Source organism: Erythrolamprus reginae (assembly GCF_031021105.1).
Source record: "Erythrolamprus reginae isolate rEryReg1 chromosome 13 unlocalized genomic scaffold, rEryReg1.hap1 SUPER_13_unloc_4, whole genome shotgun sequence".
Classification (NCBI taxonomy): Eukaryota; Metazoa; Chordata; class Lepidosauria; order Squamata; family Dipsadidae; genus Erythrolamprus; species Erythrolamprus reginae.
This window is the reverse complement of record NW_027248448.1, coordinates 186,005-213,573: the sequence shown is the minus strand read 5'-3', so window position 1 is coordinate 213,573 and position 27,569 is coordinate 186,005. Positions and strand designations below refer to the sequence as shown.

Below are 27,569 nucleotides of genomic sequence, written 5' to 3'. Positions count from 1 at the left end.
AGTTAAAGAACTATTATCAACGTTGAATTAGAAACAGCTGGGTTTGGGTGTGGTTCTCATCAGCAGGGTTTAAAAGGCAGGCAAGCCCTTGAAGCCATGTGGAGTGTTATCAGTTTGGAGTTACATGAACCTGCTTTGATTCTCGGCGTCTCTGATCTTGGCTTGTGGCCTAGCAGTCTGGAAGACTTGTGGGAGGCGTATGTTTGCTATCTACAGCTTCGTTTTGGCAGCAAGAATCCTGTATTGCTTCATGGCCTTCGTGTATATCTTTGAAGTTCCAGCGTTTTCCTGTTTGTAAGGACATTTTCTGTTACCTGTGTTTTCTTTGAATTATATAAACTGCTTTTGCCTTTTACCGGTGTGTCTGGCTTATCTTTTTGGGTTGGTTTTAGCTTCCAGAGTGACCCAGACAGAACAGTATACAGTAGTCCCTCGCTATACCGCGCTTCACCTACTGCGGCTTCACTTCATCGCGGGTTTCTGAGGAAGTCGATCGGCAGATTTAAACAGCCCGCCAAACTCGGTCAGCAGGTTTTTTTTTAAAAAAAAAATCTAAAATTGTAAATACTGTATTTAAATACTGTATCTAAAATAAATACTGTGTGGGAAGGGTTTATAAACACTTAAAACAATGAAAACTTACCAAACAATTACAATATAAATAGTTAAATAAGTACTATCAGTCGATAAATTCCCCATCGCGTTTTTCACCTATCGCGGCCAGGTCTGGAACGTAACACCAGCGATAGGTGAGGGACTACTGTATATGGACATAAAATAAAATAAAATGCTTTCTTAAAATGCATGCTCAGTTTCCTTTGGAGGCTAATGAGTCTGTGGAGGAAGCCCCCTTGTGGTCGCCCCTGGGCATGGCAGCTCCCCTTGCGAGCCGGAGGCAGGATTGATGTGCCTTTGCCTCTACTACCGCTCCTGTGGGTGGGGCTTGGTGGCCGTGGTATGGCTTGGTGGCATGGCAGGGGAAGGATATTGCAAAATCCTCATTCCCTCCCCACTCTAGGGCCAGAAAAGGTGGTATTTGCCATTTCTCCGAACTACTCAAAATTTCCTCTACTGGTTCTACGGAACCTGCTGGGTTTCACCCCTGCTTTGCCTCCTTTGCGCCACAATCCAAGGGGCCTTGAGATCTGACCAGTGGGGGGAGTGGATAATGGGACACAAAAGAGCAGCTCTCAGCTCATGAGAAAGGCCCAACTCCAAGTTCACGTCTTCTATACAATACTTTGGATCATGTATGCCTGAGAGAGGCAGGGGCAGCGCAAGGGTTAAGCACAGAGAGTTGTGGAGTCCTAGAGCGGAAAGGAATGCCCAGCTGGAATTGTCTCCTGTTCCAGCTGCGTTGGGCAACATTTGATTGAATTGGATGAATGTGTATGACTGTATATGGGGTGTTCTAACAGTTTTAGTAATTTTGTATAATTCTTTTAAAAATAATTTAGATTTCTTTATATATATTGTTGCATTTATGACGTACGCCGCCCTGAGTAGTCTCGAGAAGGGCGGCATAAAAATCAATCAATCAATCTAATTAATTAATTAATTAATTAATATGCTCGTGCATGCACCCTTCGTCCTTGGAAGCTGCTGCTCCCAGCTTTCTGCGCCTGATGCTGGGAGGCTTCCCCATGGCTGGGGCAGAGGTGGGTTCCTCCCCATTTGGACCGGCTCTATAGAACCGGTAGAAACTTATCATCCTGGATCACTAGAACTGGCAGTGACCCAGGCCTGCCACGCCCCTGAACTGGTTCTTTTGGCGCTGCCATAAGTGTGGCCATCTTGTTGTTCACTTCTGCGCATCTACAGCTTTTTTAAAGCACTGCACGAAGCACATGCGCACACCAGCAACTGTTTTCCCTTCTATTCTGCCTTTGTTTCTGTTGTTTTTATAACGTTCTCTGTTTTCACAGCTTGCAGTATTTTTTCTGTATTTTCTTTCACATAATCATTCAAACTTCATTTTTCTTCTTCCTCAGTTTGATGGATTTGCAAGAGCCCTCTGCCTCCTATTTTTCTTGGCAGGTACAACTTGTCGATATTATCTCATGGATGTAAAGCATGGTACATATTCAAAAGTTTGTGAGTTTTCACTATGTTTTCCAGTTCGGCCAAAGTCTACCTTGATGTCTAATCCTCACTTAGGCATGAAAATCATCTGGCTCACAGTTCTAATCTTCCCTTAACATATCAACATGCTGGATGACTTTGGGCCAATCACCAGGAGACTCCTGAGTTCCAATCCCACCTTAGTGTTTCTTGATTGAGAGTATGAAACTTGCAAAAAATGTCTCCGATTAATCTGGGATACCAGAATTGGGGATTCCTAGAATCAGTGATGGGCTCCTATGGGTAGGGTCCTGTACGCAGAACTGGTAGGAAAAAAATGATTTTTTTTCCTTTTTTTCCATTTTGGGCTCTGTTTTTCCTATGGCAGTAAATGAGGTTCACTATGTATAATTTCAGAAGAGCTGTGCATATGTGTGTACATACACATACAATTTATACAGTAGATAATGTATATTTTTGTGTGCCTGTGTGTAATATGTATATACACATAAAGCATATATACATAGAATTAACACACTCTGCATGGGGCTACCTTTGAAAAGTGTTCGGAAACTTCAGATCGTGCAGAATGCAGCTGCGAGAGCAGTCATGGGCTTCCCAAGGTATGCCCATGTCACACCAACACTCCGCAGTCTGCATTGGTTGCCGATCAGTTTCCGGTCACAATTCAAAGTGTTGGTTATGACCTATAAAGCCCTTGCTGGCATCAGACCAGAATATCTCCGGGACCGCCTTCTGCCGCACGAATCCCAGCGACCAGATAGGTCCCACAGAGTTGGCCTTCTCCGGGTCCCGTCCACTAAACAATGTCATTTGGCCGGACCCAGGGGAAGAGCCTTCTCTGTGGCGGCCCTGGCCCTCTGGAACCAACCCCTTCCCCAGATATCAGAGTTGCCCCCACCCTCCTTGCCTTTCGTAAGCTCCTTAAAACCCACCTCTGTCGTCAGGCATGGGGGAATTGAGATATTCCCTTCCCCCTAGGCTTATAAAAAATGTACGCGTGGTATGTATGTATGATTGGTTTCTTAAATTGGGGTTTCTTTTAAAATTAACTTAAATATTAGATTTGTTTATTTATTTATTTACTTACTTACTCATTTATTTATTTATTTATTTACTTACTTACTTATTTATTTATTTATTTATTTATTTATTTATTTATTTATTTATTTATTTATTTATTTATTTATTAGATTTGTATGCCGCCCCTCTCCACAGACTCGGGTCATACATACAGTCATACCATACATAAATTTTATAAGCCATGGGGAAGGGAATATTTCAATTCCCCCATGCCTGACGACAGAGGTGGGTTTTTAAGAGCTTACGAAAAGCAAGGAGGGTGGGGGCAACTCTGATATCTGGGAGGAGTTGGTTCCATAGGATCGGGGCCGCCACAGAGAAGGCTCTTTCCCTGGATCCTGCCAGACGACATTGTTTAGTCGACGGGACCCAGAGAAGACCAACTCTGTGGGACCTAACTGGTCACTGGGATTCATGCAGCAGAAGGCAGTCTCAGAGATATTCTGGTCCGATGCCATGAAGGGCTTTATAGGTCATAGCCAACACTTTGGATTGTGACCGGAAACCAATCGGCAACCAATGCAGACTGCGGAGTGTTGGTGTGACATGGGCATATTTAGGAAAGCCCATGATAGCTCTCGCAGCTGCATTCTGCACGATCTGGAGTTTCCTAACACTTTTCAAAGGTATTGTTTTATTACTGTTGTTAGCCGCCTCGAGTCTACGGAGAGGGGCAGCATACAAATTAAATAGATAGATAGATAGATAGATAGATAGATAGATAGATAGATAGATAGATAGATAGATAAATAGATAGATAGATAGTATATTTTGGATGTTCAGTAATAGTAAATAGATAGGGAAATTGTGTCCCTTTGAGGCAAGGAGAGGCCAGGCACCCTAACCCAAATTCTTCATGTAAGTGACGTCACATTGACCAATTTTAAGTCAGTCACATGACCTTTAAGCTACCCCTTGGTCCCATGGCTGGCAAGCCACACTCACAAAATAAAGGTGAGTGTGTTAGTAAAATTTTTTGCAGCCCTTCACTGCCTAGAATGTAAGATGGCTGAGTGTCCAATCTTGTGTGGTGAGATGGAGGGAAGTGAAATCGAGGGAAAATGCCTGTTCCATGTTAGGCAAAGTGATAAATCTCCACCTTCTGCTTGTGGGAGAACCAGAGTTGTTTGTGTGATCACTGTGCATCTAGGACTGACTTTCATCTGATCCATCAGAGCTTTTCTTATTTCCTTAAAATGGAAGTTGCAAAAGAATTTCATTTACTATTAGGAGTAATTTTGAGACCTAAACATTGATTCCCAATTGATCAGCAATCTGTGTGGTTGGAGAGCAGAACAGTTTCCATGGGAGCCTCTTCCATAAATCTATATGTTCCCACCAGTGGTGGATTCAGCCAGTTTGCACCACTTCGGGAGAACCGGTTGGTAACTTTCTGAGCAGTTTGGCAAACTGGTTGTTGGAAGAAATCATTAGGGCAGAGAACAGGTTGTTAAATTACTTGAATCCTCCCCCCCTGGTTCCCCCCCTTATTCACCCCCTTTTTGGACCTGGATGAATATTATGCAGCATTTAATTTTTGTGACCTACTTTTAGAGAGAATCCCTTCAACCTCCTCCTGGGGAGAGTCTCAAGGTCTCCTTTCTCTGGAAATCTTCTCCTGTCCTTCACCAACAAGACAAGCTTGGAAGAGGAGCAGAGAAAATGCTTTAGGCAGATATTGTAGAGTGAAAAATTGAAGGATCTGAAAACTGCTATTTTATTTCTCTGCTTGAAAGAAAAAAAGTGGAAAATTAATTACAAAACTTTTTTTTAAATTTACTTTATTTTTATTTTTTTTTTGGTGCAAAGTACAGAAACATAAAAATAAGAATCTCAAACTGAAATCCCAAAGATCTGTTCTGCTGAACACTTTCTGCAATGGAGGTTTTATCAGAAAATCATGGAAGAATTATATAAAATTAAAAAACCTTTTTAAAAGGAAAGAATTATATAAGAGGAATCAAGATTTCCTTTCCAAGCTGAGAACTGATCAAACCTGGAATTTCACACAATTCTGGCATTTTCATGGAGAGGATCAGGCAACCAGGCTGGTACTTGGTGCCAACAGCTTCATCCTGATCTCTTTTCCTACTCATTCTCTCTCACAAACACTTTTAGCTGTTGTCAATAGTAATAAGTGCCCACATTTTTTTCTATAAGCTTTCACATTCAGTAGCTGTTGCTGAACAGCTGAATTCCTCTGAATTTTACAGAGCAAGATTTATTGAAAGGGGACGGAGATGCAAGAATTCGAATTGTTCAACAATTTCCCACATTGAAACATATAGATATGTTTTTCTTTGACTCCTGCATACTATCTAAATGGAAATCAAATGAACATCACATTAATAATTTTTCCAATATCACAATGGTGTTATATATCATGTTTTTACATTTGTTCTGGCTGTGAGATGCTCCTTTCTGTTCAGGTCTGGCCTTAGAAGGATAATGTAGCACTTAGGGATGAAGATGCAGCCCAGAAGACCAGCACTGGAGGCCAGGATGGAAAAGATCTGAACAGCCACCATGTATTTCCCTTTGGTGCTCAGGTAGGTGGGCACAAAAGTCACCCAGACACTGCAGAAGACCAGCATGCTGAAGGTGATCAGCTTGGCTTCATTGAAGGCCCCAGGAAGATTCCTGGCCAGGAAAGCCACTGTGAAGCAGATGGCAGCCAGGAAGCCCATGTAGCTGAGGGTGATGTAGAACATGACAACAGCCCCTTCGTTGCATTGCAGGATGATCTCTCCATGCTGGGAGTGGAGGTCAGATTCAGGAAAGGGGGGAGAAACTGCCAACCAGATGGAGCAGATGACAATTTGGACAGCAGAAGAAGAAAGGATGATGGAGTTGGCCAAGCTCTTTCCCAACCATCTGTTCATTTGGTTTCCTGGTTTTGTGGCCAGAAAAGCCAGCACCACTGTGATGGTTTTGGCCAAGAGAGAAGAAACGGCAACTGAGAAGATGATGCTGAAAACTGTCTGTCGGAGAAGGCAAGTGGCTTTCCTTGGTTGACCAATGAAGAGAGAAGAAGACAAGAAGCAAAGCAGGAGGGAGACCAGGAGGATGTAGGAGAGGTCCCGGTTGTTGGCTTTGACAATGGGGGTTTCTCGATATTTAATGAAGATGATTAAAACAAGGTCTGTGATTAAGAACAACAGTAGGGCAAAAGAGACCAGAATGATGCCCAGAAAGTCTTCATAAGACAGGAAGGTTAGAACTTTGGGGATACATTGGACTCTATGCTCATTAGGATATTTATCATCCGGACACTTGGTGCAATTTTTAGTATCTGAAAAATAAAAAGCAATATTTTGTTTTTTAACATTACAAGAAATACCGTTTTGGGACAACACCTAATTCCAGGAACCTTTTCCAAGATATATTTCTAAATAATTCAATTCAAAAGAGCTAAGAATTATAGCTAGATATATGAAGTTGAGGGGAGTCATAGGATGCTAATTATTTTCTGTGTAAAGTGTAGAATCTTCATAGGAACTGTTATGCTGGACCCTTAGCAATTAGCCTCCAGTGAGTTTGGAATGAAATTCAAACACATGCACAGACACAGAGGAAATGAAAGTAAGTTTATCAAACAGTTTTGTGAGCACACACTCTAGAAAGAGCCAAATTTCTCCTACCCAGAAAAAAATCCTTGAATGCGGCAAAAGTCAAAACAAAAGAGCAGTTAAGGCAGCTGTAAATCTCCACAGCCACCCACGCCAATGAGTCCTCAAGAGTTATTTAACTATGAAGTGTCCAAAGTTCAGTAGAATTATATGGACATTATAATGGACATTATATGGACATTCAGTGGAATTATATGGACATTAGCAATGGTCTCCCCAATGCCCGTAATTTATCACAAAACACATTAACATAATTGCCCCTTGAACAGGTGTGCTCACTTATCTTCTGAGACGCCTGTGCAGCTGGTCTCTTGTCATAAGCCTGTGCACACGGGCATCCCCAAGTGGGTCTTTCCTCTGATTCTGATGACTCACTAATTGGAGCACTGATTGGTGGGCTGGGTCACCCATCTCTCTGTCTGACTAAACTCCCCCACCGTCTGTCCCTTGCTGTGAATCAACTTCACTGTCTGATTCTGCTGGCAAGAAAACAGGTCTCCAATAAGGATTCCCCTAAATCAACACCCAAATTCCCTGCTGCAGAAGCTGGCCCAGAACCAACCACAACAGGAACCTTCCTTAATAGAGGTTAATAATGAATCCGAACATCTTTTTCGGCAAATATCCTGAGTCCTGATGGTGGTGAATATATGGAACTTGGTGAGAACAGTGAGAACAATTAACCAGTGGAACAGCTGGCCTCCAGAGATTTGGGGTTCTTCATTATTGGAGGTTTTTAAGAAGAGACTGGAATGAAATGGTATAGGTCCATGCAGTGAAGGGCTACCAAAACTTTACTTCCACATTGTGGGTGTGGCTTATCCTGCATTTTCTTTCAACATTTTTCAGTGCAAATTGGGTGCTCAAGGATGGAGCTCCATTTTTGCTACCACACTGTGTTCCCCCCTGTCCAGGCAGTGGCCCATCCCTGGGTCCATGATGGTAAACTATGGCATGGGTGCCAGAGGTGGCACTCAAATCCCTCACTGTGGGGACATGTGCCATTGCCAGCTGATCTGATTTCCAGGCACTGCAGCACTGGGAAACAGACTGAAATTGGCCTGAAAAATGGTCCAGGAAACAGCCAGAAGAAAGACAGCTTCCAGGCCATTTTCCAGACCAAAAATGACCATAAAAACAGCCAGAAAATGACCCCCCAAATGGCCAAAACAGGCATGTGCAGGCTGGCCAGCTGGCCTTTGAGTTTCCAATGCTCTAGCATGTACATCTGTATGTTCTGATTTGGAGATTTGGTGCTGAAAAAGTTCGCCATCACTGGTATAGGTTCTCCTGTTTGAGCAGGGGGCTGGACTAGAGTACTTCCTAGGTCCCTTCCAGCTCTATTTGATTGATCAATTGAACAATATGACTGGCAGAATATTTGTGTAATGAATTCCTCCCATTACTCTCCACAACACTACATTGTGGATCTTCTCAGTGATCTTCAAGGGGAGGCCAATATCCAGTGAATTGCCAGGTCTTTCAGAAGGTGGACCTGAAAGAATTCATCAAGTTTCAAAGATCTCAGATGTTCCTAGAAAGGTAAACTTAACAGCATACATCTAAACTAAAAAGTGTAAGAGATATTTACTCTCCTGTTAGTAGAGGAACAATGGCTGGAAGCTGACCAAGGAGAGATTCAACCTAGAAGTAAGGAAGAACTTCCCGACGGTCAGAGCGATCAACCAGTGGAACAACCTGCCTGCAGAGGTTGTGAACTCCCCAACTCTGGACACTTTCAAGAGGAGATTGGACTGCGATTTGGCTGGGGTGCTTTAGGATTCCTGCTCAGGCAGGGGGTTGGACTTGATGACCTGCATGGTCCCTTTCAACTATATCAATCAATCAATCAATCAATCAATCAATCAATAAGCTTGCTCAGTCTGCCACCCCCTCCTCCCATCTCTCCCCAACCCTCCTTCAAAGACTTTTTGATTTTACTTCCTTTTAGATAAGAAATTGTGCAGGTTAAAAATAAAAAACAGGTTTGCTTCAATCTGCCTTTTAACTTGTACTTTTATGAAAAATGTTCTGGATGGATCCAGTTCCACAAAGCCTTCTATGTTTCTATCACAGGTATAGCTTCTCCTATTTGAGCAGGGGGCTGGACTAGAAGACCTCCAAGGTCCCTTCCAGCTCTATTTTCATTGATCGATGGATCGATACGACATCCAGAATATTTGTGTAAGGAGTTCCCCCCAAAACTATCCACAACACCACATGATGGACCTTCTCAGTGATCCTCAAGGGGAGGCCAATATACAGTGAATTGGAAGGTCTTTCAGAAGGTGGAGATGAAGGAATTCATCAAGTTTCAAAGATCTCAGATGTTCCTAGAAAGGTAAACTTAGCAGGACTTCTCCAAACTCAAAAGCAGAAGAGATATTTCCTCTGCTGTTAGTAAAGATTGACCAGTCTGCCACCCCCTCCTCCTGTCTCTTCCCAGCCCTCTTTCAAAGTATTTTTGATTTACTTCCTTTTAGATAAGAAATTGTGCAGGTTAAAAATAAAGATCTATCTTTTAACTTGCACTTTCATGAAAAGATTCTGGATGGATCCAGTTCCACAAAGCCCTCCATTTTCCTCAGGGTCACCCACCTTCCTGAGTGGAGAAAGTCCCCTCCGGACAAGGAACGCAGTCGTAGCAGCAAACTGGCTCTCCTTCTCGAGCCCTCTTGACAAATCCAGGATGACAACTTTCCACACATTGGGACTGAGGCAGAGACTGAGCAGAAAAAAGGGAATGTGTTAGGAAATACGTTAGGACTCTCCATCTATAGAAAATGTAGGTAAATATGGCAGGATACAATTAGCCTCTGGTCTTCATTGAGTTCTTCTAAACAGATGCAGGAGATTTAACAAGGGGCAGATTCTTCATTTAATTCCTCCCTTTTGCTTTTGGAATTTAACATTACCATAAAGTACTTTTCTATTTAATAAAGTCTGATGGAATTGCAGAAAAAAGATTTAAGTATTGTTGTGGTTAGCTCTGGCCCAGCTCCTGCCCCAAGAACTGTGGATGTGGGGGAGACATCCACATGCTGCAGGCCTGTTTTGCCGCTCTCCTGGTGGAATTTGCTGATGAAGACTCCTCTGACCAAGAAGACATGAGTGACAGGGAGGAGGAGAGTGTGGCAGACAGCTCAGAAGGAGATCAATTATCTAGCTCCTCCTTGGATTCAGAACAAGAGTTAATGATACAGCCACGCATGCGGAGAGCGATGCATAGGCAGCAACAACTGAGAGATTAGTATCAAAGAAAATGAGGCCACCTGTGGTTGGGTGGGGCTGTGGTGATTAGTGAGGCTGCTATAAATAGCAGCCTGTGGGTTTGGCCATTGTGGAGGATTATCTGATCGTTTTGTTTCGTGATTGCTTTGCTGACTTTGACTTTTTGTGTGCTGCTTTTCCCCCGCTTTGAAACTAAACCAGAGAAAAGTGTGTTTCACTTTGTGAAAGAAGAAGGACTGTGAATTGCCTCACAGCTGCAAGCTAAGTATCACAGAACTGATAAGGGACGTGCAAATTACCAGTTTGTTTGGAGACAAGTGCTCTTTTCTATACAAAAAGAGGGCTTCATTTACATTATTTGCATTTTCGGTATAAAGAACATTGTTTTGAATTTTCAAACGTGTGTGTGTCTGAAATTGTATCTGTGCATTTTTGGGAGGATCCTACCAGAGAGCTCGACAGAACAAGTATGAGGATATATTCACATTAAATCTGAGAATAAAGTTTACTGTAAAAGGTTTAGGAAACTTTTATTTCATTCAGGTTTTTTAAAATGTAGAATAAAACTGTGATGAAGAAAGAAATCTCTGACCAGTAAGATCTTGAAAGATTTACATAAAACATGGCAAAGCTGCTCCTATCTATTGAAGAACTTCCATTACATGACACCAACTGGCATGGAAGGCCAACCACCCTGGACACTCCAGGCTTTCCCCACTTGAAATGGGACCTCAAGCTTTGGAAAACAGAGAAAAGACATCAAAATTCCTCCTACCTTATTAAGCCGTGAAAGAGCATCTTGGTCGATAGAAAGTTTCTGTCTTATAAAATGCCCCAGAATCTTGTACGTGACATCCTGATTGGGGAGAACCAAGTAGCCATTAATGCGCAGATCTGCGATTATCTCTCCATTTTGGTCCAAGTACAGTTTTTCCTCAGAAATATTCCAATATTCATTCTTCTCCAGAAAGGGATGGAACTAGAATGGGAACATCCATGAGTTTGAAGTACAGAAAACTGTTTCTTATCCTGCATTGAATCTTTGTTTTACAATTATTTAATCTCCAAATTTTATTTAAAAATGATACTGCCACTATCTTCAAAAGTGAATGAAAAAGGTTGAGAAAAATATTCAATCATTTAGTGGCAAAATATATTGAAAATATAATTGACACAATTGGTCAATTATAGGGAACATTCTAGGGCAGATGACAAATAAAAGGAACAGAGGGAGAGAAAAAAGAGGATTCATAAACTCTTCGAAAACCACAGGTAGATTCCCAGAAAGCATGGGGGTTTATGAAGAAGAAAGGTGTCAGGCTAATCTTCTCCCTGGTCATCCTGATGGAAAACACCTCCAGATGTGCTAATTCTTCTTGATTACAATGCAACATTAACCAAATGTTGCAAATCTGAAAGTTCAAATCTCCCACCAACTTTTTTTTTTCAGCCTGAGAAGTTAGCCAAGATCCTGTTTGAGTTTCCTTCTCTCCCATTATGCAGCTGCAGGATTCTCCCTCTGATCTGATCCTTCCCTAGGCAGCCTCTCTTCTCCTCATCCCTACAGTCATTCACAGATACCATTACACTTCCTAAATACCATATTTTTGGAGTATAAGACACACTTCTTCTCCCCCCCCAAAAAAGAGGGTGGAAATGTTGGTGCATCATATACACCAAATACAGCCATTTTTGACCTCCCGAAGCCCCGCCCCATGTGAAAACAGGTGCGCCGAGGGTTTGGGAGGTCTGCAGAGTGCTCCTGGGGGCTATCAAAGGGCAAAACCTTTTTTTCTTACTCACCTCTTCGAATTCTTGGTGCAAAAAATACACTGGATTATGGGAACGCTGGTGATAGAACTGGATTTCAGTAAAGGACTCACAAACAATTGTGTGATGTGATTAGAAACCTGAGGGGTGGATGGTATGAGGGGTTTCCAACCCCCCACCAGTGGGTCGACCTCGGGGATGAAAGAAGGCAACGCACACAGGATTGGTTCAAAGTGACTCATTGCTCCAGAGATTGCGGGTTGCGAGTCCCTCCTTGGTGCAAAATATATACTAGATTATGGGAACTCTGGTGATAGAACTGGATTTCAGTAAAGGAGTCACAAACAACTGTGTGATGTGATTGGGAACCTTAGGGTTGGGTGGTATGATAACTAAGTGGACAAGAACTGTCTTCAAAATAATCAATTTGGTCATCAATTTTTGATGTGATTTAAAAATATAAATCTCTCAATTTACAAGCCTTATTTGAAAGGTCACTTTAAAAGTTTGATATAATAACAATTGTCTTAAATAAATTTAAAGATGATAATAAGAAGCAAGCAACAATTGTTGAATCGGATGGATTGGATGGCCAAATGGACTGGAACTTAATTTGCTGATGGCATCCCTGAAAAAGGAATCTGCTTTGAAGGCAGGATGCTGGGAGATAGCTAGATAGGAGAGAACTGATAACTGATGATATGAATCCTTTCAAGATGATTGAGGAAGATGGGGGAATGGACTTCTCATATTTAACTGGAAAACAAATCTTAAGAGTTGTCATGTTTAAATTTACAGGAACTCCTATGAATTTGGGGAGTGGAATGTAGTTGTTGGAATAGATCCTAATTAAAATTTGAAGGGCAAGTATTAATATTAAGAATGGAACAAAGATATTTAATCATTGGATGGATCCGATTCTGGATGGATCAGAGATAATGATTGTGGCCTATGGTAGATAAGAAACTCCCGTAACTTCAATGTAAAATGTAAAAAACCCTAAAAAGAATTCCAAGCAATTTATTTATTTATTTAATATTTTTTTTATTATTTTATATGACTTACAAACATTTAGACATCAAACAATACAACATTAAACATTTACACTTGATATATTTACAAGATTTATTTTTAACAATTCTATTAACTATACCTTTTTCTTAATTTCCACCCAGTTGTAAATTTTTCCCCACACTTTGTAATAGTCCTTATTTTGTTGGTTTTGAATTTCGTATGTTAATTTGCTAAATTTGGTGCAGTCTAATATTTTTTTAATTACCGTTTCTTTGTTTGGAATCTTATCTTGTTTCCAGATTTGTGCATATGCTAATCTTGCAGGAGTAAGTAAGTGATTTATTAAGTAATAATTTTCTTTGCTATGTTTGCCTCTAATTATGCCTAATAAATACATTTCCGGTTTTATTTCAATTTTATAGCCCAATATTTATTCCATCCATGCCCTAATTTGAATCCAAATTTTTTTTGCTTCGTTACATTGCCACCATATGTGGTAGTATGTTCCCACTTCTTTTTTACACTTCCAACATTTGTTACTAATGTTTACATTCATTTTGGCTAGGCGCGCTGGCGCATAATGCCATCGGAAGAACATTTTATAAAGATTTTCTTTATATGGTGTTGACAAAGTCATCTTATAATTAACTGACCATAATTTTTCCCAGTCTTCTAGCTGAATTGCATATCCAAAGTTAGTCATCCAAGATATCATGTTAGGTTTAACAATTTCTTCGATGTTTTCATAGTTTAATAGATAAATATACATTTTGGTTATAAATTTTTTGTCAGATCCTGTCAATATTTTGTCTATTTCATTTTGTTTATTACATATTCCGAATTTTACCAAGTCCCTTTTATATCTACTTTGAATTTGGTAATAGGGAAGCCAATCTATTACTATGCCTTCCTCTTTAAGTCTTTCTATAGTTTTAAGACTTCCTTTAGTGTTTAATAAGACTTCGTAGGTTATTTTTTGTTCTTGGCTTATTATATTTGGATGAATTTGAGCTTCTAGAGTGGATAGCCATCTGGGTATTTCATTATAGTGTTTTTTCCTGACTTTCCGCCAGTGTGTCAATAGTGTATTCCGAATTTGGTGTTTAAACTGAGAATGTTTTGAATGTTCTTTTTCCCACAAATGTGCGTGCCATCCTTCCTTTATATCGTGGCCTTCCATTGTTAGAATTCTAGGATTTTCAAGGTTGACCCATTCTTTAATCCATAGTAATTTAGTGGCTTGGTGGTATATTTCTAAGTTGGGTAAACCGAATCCTCCTCTTGTTCTTAAATCTTGTAGGGCTTTCATGTTTATTCTTGGTTTTTTATTGCACCAGATAAATTTAGAAATTATTTTATTTATTTTAGCAAAGAACGATTTGTTTAATTGTATTGGTGCTGTTTGGAAGAGATAGAGCCACCTTGGAAGTATATTAGACTTTATTGTGTTGATCCTTCCCATTAAGGATAAATTTAACTTTGACCATTTTTCTAAATCTTCTTTTGTTTTTGTTAATAATTTCATATAATTTAGTTCTTTCAGTGAAGAATACCTTGTCGTAAACCAAATCCCTAGATATTTTTTTTTCTATTTGAAAACCTGTTTCTTTTATTAATAATTTGTTTAAATCTTGATTACAATTCTTGGTTAATATTTTAGTTTTATTCCTATTTATTTTTAAGCCGGCCACTTTCCTATAGTTCTCTAATTCTTTTACTAAGTATATACTGTAATTGAGCTAACTGGGTTCTCTAAGAAGAAGACCAGATCATCAGCGAAGGCCTAGAAACATAGAAACATAGAAGTCTGACGGCAGAAAAAGACCTCCTGGTCCATCTAGTCTTATACTATTTTCTGTATTTTATCTTAGGATGGATATATGTTTATCCCAGGCATGTTTAAATTCAGTTACTGTGGATTTATCTACCACGTCTGCTGGAAGTTTGTTCCAAGGATCTACTACTCTTTCAGTAAAATAATATTTTCTCATGTTGCTTTTGATCTTTCCCCCAACTAACTTCAGATTGTGTCCCCTTGTTCTTGTGTTCACTTTCCTTTTAAAAACACTTCCCTCCTGGACCTTATTTAACCCTTTAATATATTTAAATGTTTCGATCATGTCCCCCCTTTTCCTTCTGTCCTCCAGACTATAAAGATTGAGTTCATTAAGTCTTTCCTGATACGTTTTATGCTTATGCTTATGCCTGTGTTTTATAAATTTGTTGTTTAATTTGGGTGCCTTGTATTGATGATTCTCCTCTAATTCGGTTTAATAGTATTTCTATAGACATTATATATATTAAGGGAGATAGTGGACAGCCTTGTCTCACTCCTTTTTTAATATCGAATGTATTGGTTAAATCTACATTTATAATTATCCTTGCCTTTTGTTTGGAGTATATTTTATTTATTGTATTTTCAAAGTTCTCTCCTAAATCCATAGTATTTATTAATTTTTTGAAAAAGTTCCAATTGAGGTTATCGAAGGCTTTCTCAGCATCTAGAAATAGCATTGCAAACTCCTTATCATTATGGCTTTCATAATATTCTAACATATTTAATGTATAGAATTCCAAGCAATTTAGAACAGTTTTAAAACTCATGCATGTCTCTATTATCACTAGGATCTTGGAGTCCTAGTGGACAGCCATTTAAATAGGAGCCAGCTGTGTGCAGCAGCTGCCAAAAAACCCAACACAGTTCTAGGCTTCATAAACAGAGGGATAGAATCAAGATCACCTGAAGTGTTAATACCCTTTTATAATGGCTTTTTAAGGCCAAACCTGGAATACTGCATTCAGCTTTGGTTGCCAGAATGTAAAAAAGATCTAGAGATGCTAGAAAGAGTGCAGAGAAGAGCAACAAAGAGGATGAGGGGACTGGAGGCTAAAACATATGAAGAACGGTTGCAGGAACTGGGTATGTCTAGTTTAATGAAAAGAAGGACCAGGGGAGACATGATAGAGGTCTTCCAATATCTCAGGGGTTTCCACAAGGAAGAGGGAGTCTAGCTATTCTCCAGAGCACCTGAGGACAAGAATCAATGGGTGAAAAATAAATAGGGAGAGAAGCAACTTAGAACTAAGGAGAAATTTCCCGACAGTTAATCAGTGGAACAACTTGCCTCCAGAAGCTGTGAATGCTCCAACTCTGGAAGTTTTAAAGATGTTGGATAACCATTTGTCTGAAGTGGTGTTGGGTTTCCTGCCTAGGCAGGAGGTTGGACTAGAAGACCTCCAAGGTTCCTTCCAACTCTATTATTCTATGTTCTAATACAGGGGTCCTCAAACTACAGCACGTGGGCTGGATATGGCCCACCAATGCAAAGTATCTGATTCACGGAGTGGTGGAATGAAGCCCCACCCCTTGCCCCTCCCCTCACCATTGGCCTTATCTTCCCGTGAGCATCTACTCCAGCAGCATAAAATCCCACAATGCTAATCATAGACTTATACAGCATTTTCAAATGAACAGTGTTTAATCTCGAAATGCCATGGGATCTAGTCTTTGGAACAGGTGCGGGTTCCTACCGGTCCAGTCCAGTCCAGTCCAGGCACAACGGTAGCCTCATACTGGCCTCGTACTGGTCCCCAGGGGCTGCCATTTCCCCCCAAATTGTTTTGAATGTCTTTTTGATTTTGGGATGTCTTTATTTTTTTCTTCTTCTGTGCGTGCCAGGTTTTCAGCACTGCACATGTGTCACCATTTTGTTTTTGGTGGCTTTAAAAAAAAAAATTGAAATGTTTTCCTTTCTGTTTTTCGGCCCACTCATGATGGTCACTGGCCTGGTACTGAACCCTGGGGGCTGGCATTTCTTTCCCAATTTTTTTCTGAATATTTTTTGATTTGGGGGGGATTTCTTTATTTTTTTTCTTTTTCTGAGCATGTGCAGAAGGAGGGAAAGAAAGAAAGAAGGGGGAGAAAAAGAGAAAGAAAGAAAGAAAGGGGAGGGAGGGAGGGGAAAGGGGAGGGAGTGGAGGGCAGAAGGACTGAGGAGGAAGTTTGGGTGTGTGGCAGTGAAGGAGGGAAAGAAAGAAAGAAAGAAAGAAAGAGGGGGAGAGAAATAGAAAGAAAGAAAGAAAGAAAGAGGGGGAGAGAAATAGAAAGAAAGAAAGAAAGAAAGAAAGGGGAGGGGGAGGGATGGGGGAGGGAGGAAGGACAGAGGAGGAAGTTTGTGTGGGTGGGTGGGAAAGAAGGAAGGAACGGAGGGAGAGAAAGGAGAGAAAGGAAGGAAGGAACAGAGGGAGAGAAAGAGAGATGGAGGGAGGGGGAAGGAGGCAGGGAGGGAGGGAAGGAGGAAGGAAGGAAGGAGAAGTTGAGTTGGTGGTTGGATGGAATGGAGAGAAAGAAAGAAAGAGGGGGAAAGAAAGAAAAAAAGATAGAAAGGGGGAGGGAGGGAGGGAGGGAGTGGAGGGTGGAAGGACTGAGGAGGAAGTTTGGGTGGGTGGCAGAGAGAAAGAGAGAGGGAATGACGGAGAGGGAAGGAGGCAGGGAGGGTGGGAAGGAGGAAGGAAGGAAGGAGAAGTTGAGTGTGTGGGTAGAAGGAATGGAGAGAAAGAAAGAGAGGGGGAGAGAAAGAGAAAGAAAGAAAGAGGGAGGGAGGAAGCAAGGAAAGAAAGAAGGAATATTGAGTGGGAGGGAGGGAGGAAAAGAAAGAAAAAGCGAGGAGAGAGGGAGGCAGGAAGAACTGAGAAGGTTTAGGTGGTTGGGTTGGTGGGAGCATGGGAGGGAAAGAAAGAGAGGGAGAGAGAGAGAGAGAAAGAAGGACTGAGGAGGAAGTTTGGGTGGGTGGGTGGGAAAGAAGGAGGGAAAGAAAGATAGAGGTGGAGGGAAAGATAAAGAAAGAAATAAAGAGAAAGAAAGGAAGGAAGGAAGGAAGGAAGGAAGGAAGGAAGGGGGAGGGAGTTGAGGGAGGGAGGAAGAACTGAGGATGGTTGGGTTGGTGGGAGCGTGGGAAGGAAAGAATGAAAGAGAGGGAGAGAGGGAGAGAGAGAAAGAGGAGAAAGGAAGGACTGAGGAGAAGGTTTGTGTGGGTGGGTGGGTGGGAAAGAAGGAGGGAAAGAAAGATAGAGGTGGAAAGAAAGATAGAGGTGGAGGGAAAGATAAAGAAAGAAATAAAGAGAAAGAAAGAAAAAAAGAAAGAGGGGGAGAGAAAGAAGAAGGAAGGAACAGAGGGAGAGAAAGAGAGATGGAGGGAGGGAGGGAATGGGGAAGGAGGCAGGGAGGGAGGGAAGGAGGAAGTAAATAAGAAGTTGAGTCAGCGGGTGGAAGGAAAGGGGGAGAGAAAAAGAAAGAAAGAAAGAAAGAGAAAGGGGAGGGAGGGGGAGGGAGGGAAGAAGCAAGGAAGGAAAGCGTGAGAAGGAAGATTGAGTGGGAGGGAGGAAAAGAAAGAGGGAGAGAAAGATAAAGAAAGAAAGAAAGAAAGAAAGGAAGGGAGGGAGGGAGGAAGGACTGAGGAGGATGTTTGGGTGGGTGGCAGTGAGGGAGGGGAAGAAAGAAAGAAAGAAAGAGGGGGAGAGAAAGAGGAAGGAAGGAACGGAGGGAGAGAAAGAGAGATGGAGGGAGGGAGGGAGTGGGGAAGGAGGCAGGGAGGGAGGGAAGGAGGAAGTAAATAAGGAGAAGTTGAGTCAGCGGGTGGAAGGAAAGGGGGAGAGAAAAAGAAAGAAAGAAAGAGAAAGGGGAGGGAGGGGGAAGGAGTCAGAGAGGGAGGGAAGGAGGAAGGAAGGAAGGAGAAATTGAGTTGGTGGGTGGAAGGAAGAGGGGGAAAGAAAGAGAAAGAAAGAAAGAATGGAAGGAAGGAAGGAAGGAAAAAAGGAAGAAAGAGAGAAAGATAGGGGAGGGCGGGGGAGTGAGGGAAGAAGCAAGGAAAGAAAGCGTGAGAAGGAAGATTGAGTGGGAGGGAGGAAAAGAAAGAGGCAGAGAAAGGTAAAGAAAGAAAGAAAGAAAGGGTGTCGAGGGAGGAAGGACTGAGGAGGAAGTTTGTGTGGGTGGCAGTGAGGGAGGGAAAAAGAAAGAGGGGGGAAGAGACAGAGAAAGGAAGGAAGAAATGGAGGGAGAGAAAGAGAGAGGGAGGCAGGGGGGGAAGTAGGCAGGGAGGGAGGAAAGGAGGAAAGAAGGAAAGAAGGAAGGAGACGTTGAATGGGTGGGTGAAAGGAATGGAGAGAAAGAAAGAGAGAGGGGGAGAGAAAGAAAGAGAAGGAAGGAAGGAAGGAAGGAAAGAAAGGGGATAGAGGGGGAGGGAGTGGATGGAAGAAGGACTGAGGAGGAAGTTTGGGTGAGTGGGAGTGAGGAGGGAAAGAAAGAAAGGGGGAGAGAAAGAGAAAAAAGAAAGAAAGGAGGGAGGGAGAGAGGAAGAAAGAAAAAGAAAGAAAGAAAAGAGTGAAGTGAGGGTTTATTTAATTTTTATTATTTATTTTATTTATTGGATTTGTATGCCACCCCTCTCCGCAGACTCGGAGCGGCATACAAATCCAAGAGAAAAGGGTTGGATGAAAGAAGGAAGGAAGGAAGAAAGGAAGGATGGAAGGAAGGAAGAAGTTGGATGGGAGGGAGAGAAAGTAAAATAGAGAAAGAGAAAGAAAGGAGTGACGGTGGAAGGAAGGAAGGAAGGAAGGAAGGAGGAGGTTGGATGGGTGGGTGGGAGGGAGGAGGAGTAAGAAAGAGGGAGAGAAAGAGAAAAAGGAAGGAAGGAAGGAGGGAAGGAGGGAAGCAAGAGGGAGGGAGGGAGGAAGGATGGAAGGAAAGCGTGAGAAGAAGATTGAGTGGGAGGGAGAGTAAGAAAAAAGAAAAGGGAAAGAGAGAGGAAGGAATGAAGGAGTGAAGATGAAGGTTGGTTGGGTGGTTAGGTGGGAGGTAGGGAGGTAAAGAAAGAAAGGAGGGAAGAAAAAAGGAAGGAAGGAAACAAGGAAGAAATAGAAAGAGAGAAAGAGAAAAATCCTATTATTTTTAATTGTTCCGTGACATGACCACCAAGCATCGCCTGCTGAATCACATGACCATGAAGCCACTCCCACCCAATCAGATGACCATCAAGCCACAGCCACAAAATAAGCCACACTCACAGAGTGGTAGTAAAATACTTGGAAAAAACACACACTGCTTTGGAACCATTATTCCCTGAGTAATTCAATGGGGAAGATCTGTTGAGGTGGTTCCCCTCCTTTTCCTCGGGATTCCTTCTTCAAAGGATCTGAGATCCATGGACCCCTATCAGGACCCCCTACCTGCCACGGCTGCAGCCTTGGAGACCCCGACCTTTTTTCTCCCTCCTTCCGTCTCCTCCTCGATCTGGAGGAATAGGCTGCATTCAAGGCCTGGGCCAGAGTCTTCGTGAGGATGTAATAGTCATAGTCATTTCTGATCCATTCTCTGTCCCTTTTCTCCTGGGTCTCCAGTGGGGCTTTCTGGGTGCATCTTCTGCGGCCTTTGACAGAAAAGACATTCTTTGAAAGAGAACAGAGAAAATAAAGATCTTCAAAGTTTCTTTCCACAAAGAAATTGGGTTCAAAGGCTTCATCTCTTGGCCTTCTTTTTTTCAGATCACCAAAGTGCAAAATACTGTGGACGTATATGAGAACTCTGCCCGTTTGTATTGCATATGAAAGAAAAGTTGTGAGGATCCAGACTTTCTCTTCAATGAGTCCCGGCAAGCGCAGAAATGTAAAATGGAAAGTAATTAATCTGCCCCAAAGGGAATCATTTTCAATGAAGTGAACATAGACATTGACTTGTCTCCACTTAGAGAGGGCATCCCCGAGGGAGGCTGTAGGTTCAGTTCTTGAGAATTGTTGTGTTATAACCACACAAATTCCATTCCTGACAAGCACAGGAGGGAAAGTCCTCATGAAATTCTCTCCCTGCTCTGTGTCTGAAGCAAAGAGGCCAATCAGGGTCCATCTGAAATGGAGGAGCAGTTGGACAATGGCTGGGTACTGGATCCCTTCTTTCTGTTGCATCTGGTGGAAAAAGGGAAATTTGCTTTTATCACTCAGAGCCTCTGAAGCAGGTTCATATTTGATCTGAAAAAGCAATGAAAATGCTGTGTCATATTTGGGGTCAGATCAAATCCAAAATATTAGTTTTTAATAAATTCAATTTCCTCCTCATGAATGTATTAGAACAATTTGTAGTTAGACATTGTTTGAAATATTAAAGACAGAATATTAGCAAGATTGTATAATAAAAATGAAAAAGAATAAAATTTAAAAACTATAAATATTGTGAATAATATTACTGTACCACCTTTACAATTTACCACAATTAGATTATCACATTGAAATTATGACTAAAGTATTATATTCCAATAAAGGGCCTATTATAATTTTTGAGGATTGGTGCATCATTTTCTGTTTCTGTATCCCAGATTTTTTCTGGAGGAATTTTTTTAGCTATACAAGAAACAGGGAGACCTCAGTTCCTAAAACAATTTGTCAGTTGTATAATCCAAGATTTCTCTTTAATTGAACTTTTGTCTCTTTTCAGAGCCTGTCAGTTTTCATAGATTAGAATTTATGCTGATATCCATATTTTCTGAATTTAGACAAAGCAGAAATTATATAAATTCCCAATACAACTGTGAAGGCAGCAGCTGGAATCCTTTTACTCACCCCAAGACCTCAGAGGCCGTGATGGGGTTGGTTCTGCTAGAGATTTCTCTCTGAAGCCTCAAACATGAGATGGATGTAAGAACATGGGGGAAACCTTGGCCTCTTATGCTTTGATAGTTGGGGTTGAGGTACCTGGAGAGCTACGAGGTTTCCATTTAAGCACCACTCTCACTCAGGTCCTTTCTCTGACTGAGCTCCTTTGGTGATGAAGGTCCCAGATTCAGTCTCAGAGAGAACAACCCCAGGTAAAGAAAGGTGTTACATGCTCCATTGGCTGACCAACTGTGGCTGCCATGTCATTTCCTAAAGAGCATAACATTTGAACTGAATTTATTAATTATCAGATAATTATGACAAAAGAATCCAATGTATAAGTATGATAATATCATTTTTTAGTGTAAACTAGTGAGTTTTTATTTATTTTATTTTTATTTATTTATTTAGTCAAACAATTATAGGGTGGTAATTTGTACAAATAAAACATTAGATAAGTAATGATAAAACATAACAAAAGAAGACAATAGGACAGGGACGGTAGGCACAGTGGTGCGCTTATGCACGTCCCTTACAGACCTCTTAGAAAGGGGGAGAGGTCAATTGTAGATAGTCTAAGGTTAAAGGTTTTGGGATTAGGAGTAGAAACCACAGAATCAGGTAGTGCATTCCAGGCAGTAATTACTCTGTTGCTGAAGTTGTATTTTTTGCAGTCAAGTTTGGAGCGGTTGACATTTAGTTTAAATTGATTTCGTGTTCGTGTGTTGTTACGGTTGAAGGTGAAGGATTCGTTAACATGCAGGACATTTTGGTATATGATTTTATGAACTATAATTAAGTTGGAACGGAGACGACGGAGTTGTAAGTTGTCTAAACCAAGAATTTCAAGACTGGTGGAGTAAGGTATTTTTGTTGTGGGAAGACGAGTGAAGGACTCTTCTTGTGAAATATAGTTCCAATAGGTATTTAGCATTCTCAACATGTGTACATATAACAGAACTTAAAACAGAATAAAAGAATTGGAAGGGACATTGGAGGTCTTCTAGTCTAACCTCCTCCTCAATCAGGGGACCGTATACTCTTCCAGACAAGTAGCTGTCTGGTCTCTTTTTAAAACTCTCCAGTGTTGGAGCATGTACAATTTCTGGATACATGTTATTCCACTGATTAATTGCTCTAAGTGTCAGGAAAGTTCTTCTTAGTTCTAGGTTGTTTCTCTCTTTGATTAGTGTCAATCCATTGTTTCTAGTCTTGTTTTCCAGTTTTTGGAAAATAGGTCAACCCATCCCCCCTATTCTTTGTGGCAGCCCCTGAAATATTGCACACTGTTATTAGGTCACTGTGAGAAAAGGAAAAATAATGACACAGGAGCCAGGTGAACAGGAACAGACGTTTACTATCTCGTTACTCAAGGAGAGGCCAACTCAGGTAGAGAATCACCCCTGAAGAAGGCAATTGACATCTTCACACCTCCATTTTTATACCAAATTGACAATTCATATGTGACTCCCAGGATAACGAACACTCCCATAAGTCATGACGTGAGCAATGACATATGTTCTTAATGTGGTTTTTCCTCTTACTTAGGGACTAGCCCCAGTTTCATATCCTGTTTTTCACACAATGAGCTAAAAATAAAATATGTGTTCATAATACTGCTTCACACGCATGGTTATATAATGGTACAGAAGAAAGGTCATTTGAGTATAAAAGACAACTTGATATCACAATATGGCTCCACTTTGGTTGCCTTCTTTACACAAAACAAACCATCTTTACATTTTCCTCTCAGTCACTCAAAGTCCTTTTCATTCAACTAGACATATTCAATTCCTGCAACTGTTCTTCATAGGTTTTAGTCTCCAGACCCTTAATCATCTTAGTCTCTACATTTTAAAAATAATATTGTGATCAAAATTGGATGCAGTATTCTAAGTGTGATCTTGCCAAGGCATTATAAAGTGATACAAATACTTCACATGATTTTATCCATCTGTTGATGGAAATGTCTTGGGGTTTTTTGGCTGGTGCCAAACATTGTCGGTCCATTTGTAAGTGATTGTCCACTAAGACTCCAAGATCCGTCTCACAGTTACTACAATTGAGGCAGATGTCACCTAATCTGTAAGTGTACATTTGGTTTCTCTATGCTAAGTGTAAAACCTTACATTTCTCTACATTGAATTTCATCTTGTTGGGGTTCAAGTCTCTCTAGATCCATCTGGATCTTCACCTTATCTTCTGGGGTGCTGTCTATTCCTGCCACTTTAGTGTTGTCTTCAGATTTGATGATTTCCCCATTTCTCCCCTCATCCAAATCATTCATGAATTTGTTGAAGAGTCCTGGGCCTAAAATGGAACCTGGGGGTCCCCCACTGCTGGTTTCCCTCCAGGCAGACGTAGTTCCATTGAGGACCACAGGCTGACTCCATCTGGGCATCAGGCGGCCTATCTCACATAGTTTTAGCTTACCAAGAAATAGGTTGTGGTTGACCTTATCAAAGCCTTTCTGAAATTCAAGTGCTGTATACTATGTGCTCTGCCTTTCACTGGTCCACTAGTTTAGTAAATGAAATAACATTTATTTATGATCTGTTTTTTATCCTGCATTAGTCCTAGTAATTCCTTCCTATCTATACTGAATAACAAGGGTTCACATATGTATCTTTCCTTTCCCTGCTTGGTAAGCACAGATCCTTCTTCTCGTGGCCCCGTTGATCCCAAACCTCCCTCTCCAACAAGGGCTTGGATCAGGGCCAACAGGCTGAGCTCCATTTGGAGGGCAATCCATTTTCTCCATCCTATTTCTCTGTTCATTGAGTCAAATGTTGCACTAACATCTAGAAAGCCTGCAAACCTTGTTTCACCTCACTGATATAGATTAGATATTTCACAACCAATTTGAGCCAATAGATTATCATTAACTTATGCATTGTTTCTTATAAAATCTACATAGCTTTTAACTCTACTTAAAACCTTCTGGTTCTTCTGCAAGGAATGCATTTTTCTCAAGTTTAACTAAGAGGATCATGGCATAAATTTTAGCCACAATATCTGCTGGTCCATTTGGTCTATAATTGCTAGAGTCCTTTTTATTCCATATTCTAGTTACATAAAATGCAACTGTTGCCAACTTCAATCCGAGTGGATAGGGCAGGTCTTGTCTTCTAAAATGAAGATGCCAATAGGGGCCCCAACAACTAGAGATATTCTTGGATCAATTAACTTGTTGGTAGAACGTCTTCTCCAGGGAAGGTATTGCTTGCATCTCAGGCCTTTTATGATTAATCTCAACATGGACATAATGGGGGGAGAACATTGACATTTTGGCTAATATGGAGGAAATCAGTTCCTGAATTCCATGCAGAAAAAATGATTGTATCTATTTCTCATCTACCATCACCCACCACATACTTTTACCAGATGGAGAAAAGCACAAACAAACCTGTGGGACTTTGTAGGTGCCTCCTATTGTTGACATCTGGATGGAGATTTCCTTTTGAGCTATATCAAGAAGAGCCAGAAGGTTGTCCTTCCTTCCACAGACATAGTTGGGGACATTGGCTTCTCCAGTGGAGAGAATGTCCAGCAAGGCATTTGAAGTGTGGAAAGTGCTCCAATAGTTGTTATGGATATTGTAGCCAAGTGTGAGGTTGTGCATGAACTGGGGATTCTTGTTGGTCAGTTGAATGTTGAAAATTAATCTTAAGCCAAATAAAAAACCCTTAATATCCCTATTGTAAAAAATATGTTATTATAATCAACAGCAACAACAAACACTTCTTTTAATATATACTACTCAAAACAATAAAGGGAACACTCAAAGAACCCATCCTAGATCAGAATGAATGAAATATCCTCATTGAATACTTTGTTCTGTACAAAGTTGAATGTGCTGACAACAGCATGTGAAAAGCAACACAATCAGAGTTGCTTCCTAAGTGGACAGTTTGAGTTCACAGAAGTTTGATTGACTTGGAGTTATATTTTGTTGTTTACGGGTTCCCTTTATTTATTTATTTTTTGAGCAGTGTATAATCTTTCACATGCCTACTGAACCAAAAGCAATGATCAGTTACACAAATATGGAAATCGACTGAGGTACGGCAACTACAACTGATTCCACCTCTACTTTAAATAAAATTCATTACTGAAGGGATAAATTAAGGATTGAACAGAGAGAAGAAAATAATCTGCAGCCCTTTCAGCTTTTTCTCAGACCCCTTTTTGAGTCTCTTTCACCAAATCAGACAAAAACGAGAAGCCGTGGAAATCAAAATCATTCAGGAAATTAGACATATTCACAATATAGGAATAAATGAGGAAAAAAACATAAAGTAAGGAGAGTGTTAGAACAGAGGGAGTGCAACTCCATCACCCTGAATGACTTACTGATCAGGAAGAGAAGGAGCCATGTTGAAAAGCAACTTTGTATGCAGTGTTTCAAATCCACTGGTGACTATACCAATGAGATGGTCTCCTGGGCTGTAAAAGCTCTGTGGTTGTTTTCCATCCTGGTGCTCCAAACTCAGTGGGCATTTCCTTCTCAGCTTCCCAGAGACTGGATGGGACACAAGCAGCACCACAACCAGAAGCAGGAGGTCCATCATCCATGGGTTGAGTCAATCAATCTCCTTCCTGTTCCTAAAGAAGAATTCAAAGGATTTTCAAAATGTGGGATATGATGCTGTTGCTTTCCTGATTGAAGCACAGCTTCACATGGAAAGGAGAGAGCCGTATATGCAAGAGCACAGACTCTGCCTGTCTCCAAACTCCATATTTCTCTGCCCAAAGTCTCCCCTGGAAGATTCAGCCAAAGAGCAGAGCTGAAACTTTGATCGTAATTCTCCCTCTCAGGAAAGATCCCTGGATAATTCAACTTTGAAGAATTCTTTGGAGAGGAATGAAAGGGAAATAATCCCTCTATGGCTCATAATGGCAGGGGCAGAGATGGAATTAAATGGGTCATCTAGAATTGAGATATTTGTGAGCTGGAAATTGACCCCGGATGGAATACACGGCAACTGTGGCTGAAGAAACAAATAAATCTGACATTTGTGGGCACGGAGACAAAGTCCCAGGGGCCAGTTAATGCCAGAGCATCTCACAGATCTGAAATAGCTGCCTGCTGAGTTAAAGCCAACATGGATTTAACTTTATTGTGAACATTAAAGCTCAAAGGCTCCACACAAAAGGGCTGATGCAACTTTAGTGAAACACTAGTTACCAGAACTTTGCAGAGTTAAAAAAACTTTCTGTCTCTCAAATACACACACACAAAAGGGCTGATGCAACTTTAGTGAACTTTGAACTTTTAAAAAACTTTGCAGAGTTTTAAAATAAACATTTCTCTCTGTGTCTCTCATATACACACAAACACACAGACACGCACAAACAAAAACATGCACAAAAATCAGAGAGAAGTTAGAAAAAAAACCTGGCTAGCTTAGCAACCTGAAGATGAGTGGACTTCAACCCCCAGAATTCCACAGTCAGCACACAGAGACCTTCCTCTCCTGGGCCTTTCCATGCTTTAGCTGTCCTTCTCACTGCCTGTAGGGGGAAGTCTGGGCTCTGGCCTTTAAATCCTAACTGGCCTCCTCAGGCAGTGAGATGGACAACTAAAGCTGGCAAAGACCGATCTGGGGTTTTTTTTAGGCCCATTCGCACAAGGCCTTTTGAACATGTTTGTTTGAAAATGAATGAATGAATGAATGAATGAATGAATGAATGAATGAATGAATGAATAAATAAATAAATAAATAAATAAATAAATAAATAAATAAATAAATAAATATAGGAATGTGCAGATGTGGGCACATGTAAAACTACATTACCCAGAGTGCCATTTCATTACATTTCACCTAATGCAACATCTTTAAGAAACATGTCTCAATTCAATCTGACGATTTCTGCCTGTGGTGAATTTTTGGGGTCCGAGGATGGCCACAGATTGGGGAGAAGGGAGGCCTTTCCCCACTCCTGCCTTCATCCTTCCCCCTCCCTCTGGGAAGCGTCTTGAAGGGCTTTGGGCCTTTTGTGTCCCCTGTGAGGAAAAGGCCTTTCCATCTAGACATGCCTTGGGGGCATCAATACAGGCAGCCCTCAACTGAGGATGGTTCCCTCAGAGACCGTTTGTAGAAAGAAGAGACACAGGAC

At 41.1% G+C, this 27,569-nt stretch overlaps 2 protein-coding genes across 2 annotated transcripts in view; both read right to left on the bottom strand.

The window, feature by feature from the left end:
* LOC139155169 (vomeronasal type-2 receptor 26-like) overlaps nucleotides 1-25,138 on the bottom strand; it is a 70,466-nt gene extending 45,328 nt beyond the window's left edge. The window contains exons 1-2 of the mRNA XM_070730253.1: nucleotides 24,856-25,138; nucleotides 20,034-20,828 (exon numbers count right to left, since the gene is read on the bottom strand). Of these exons, the coding sequence (XP_070586354.1) occupies nucleotides 20,034-20,828; nucleotides 24,856-25,071 (1,011 nt within the window). The 5' untranslated portion in view covers nucleotides 25,072-25,138. The remainder of the gene's footprint in view (nucleotides 1-20,033; nucleotides 20,829-24,855) is intronic.
* Nucleotides 4,946-16,414, bottom strand: LOC139155172 (vomeronasal type-2 receptor 26-like). Its single transcript, XM_070730256.1, has 5 exons — nucleotides 16,384-16,414; nucleotides 15,565-15,647; nucleotides 10,801-11,004; nucleotides 9,393-9,519; nucleotides 4,946-6,457 (listed from the first exon to the last, which is right to left on the bottom strand). Exons 1-5 carry the CDS (start codon nucleotides 16,412-16,414, stop codon nucleotides 5,547-5,549), a joined length of 1,356 nt encoding a protein of 451 aa, XP_070586357.1. The 3' UTR covers nucleotides 4,946-5,546.
* Nucleotides 25,139-27,569: the final 2,431 nt, after the last annotated feature.

Bases quoted from the DNA above. Each gene is read 5' to 3' on its own strand.
- LOC139155172 (XM_070730256.1), bottom strand. From the start codon at position 16,414: ATGGCAGCCCCTGGGGACCAGTACGAGGCCA. The intron at 15,648-16,383 runs GTATGAGGCTAC...CACTCTTTCTAG, and splicing joins TGGGGACCAGTACGAGGCCA to CATCTCTAGATCTTTTTTAC. The intron at 11,005-15,564 runs GTATTAACACTT...TTCCCATTCTAG, and splicing joins TAAAAAGCCATTATAAAAGG to TTCCATCCCTTTCTGGAGAA.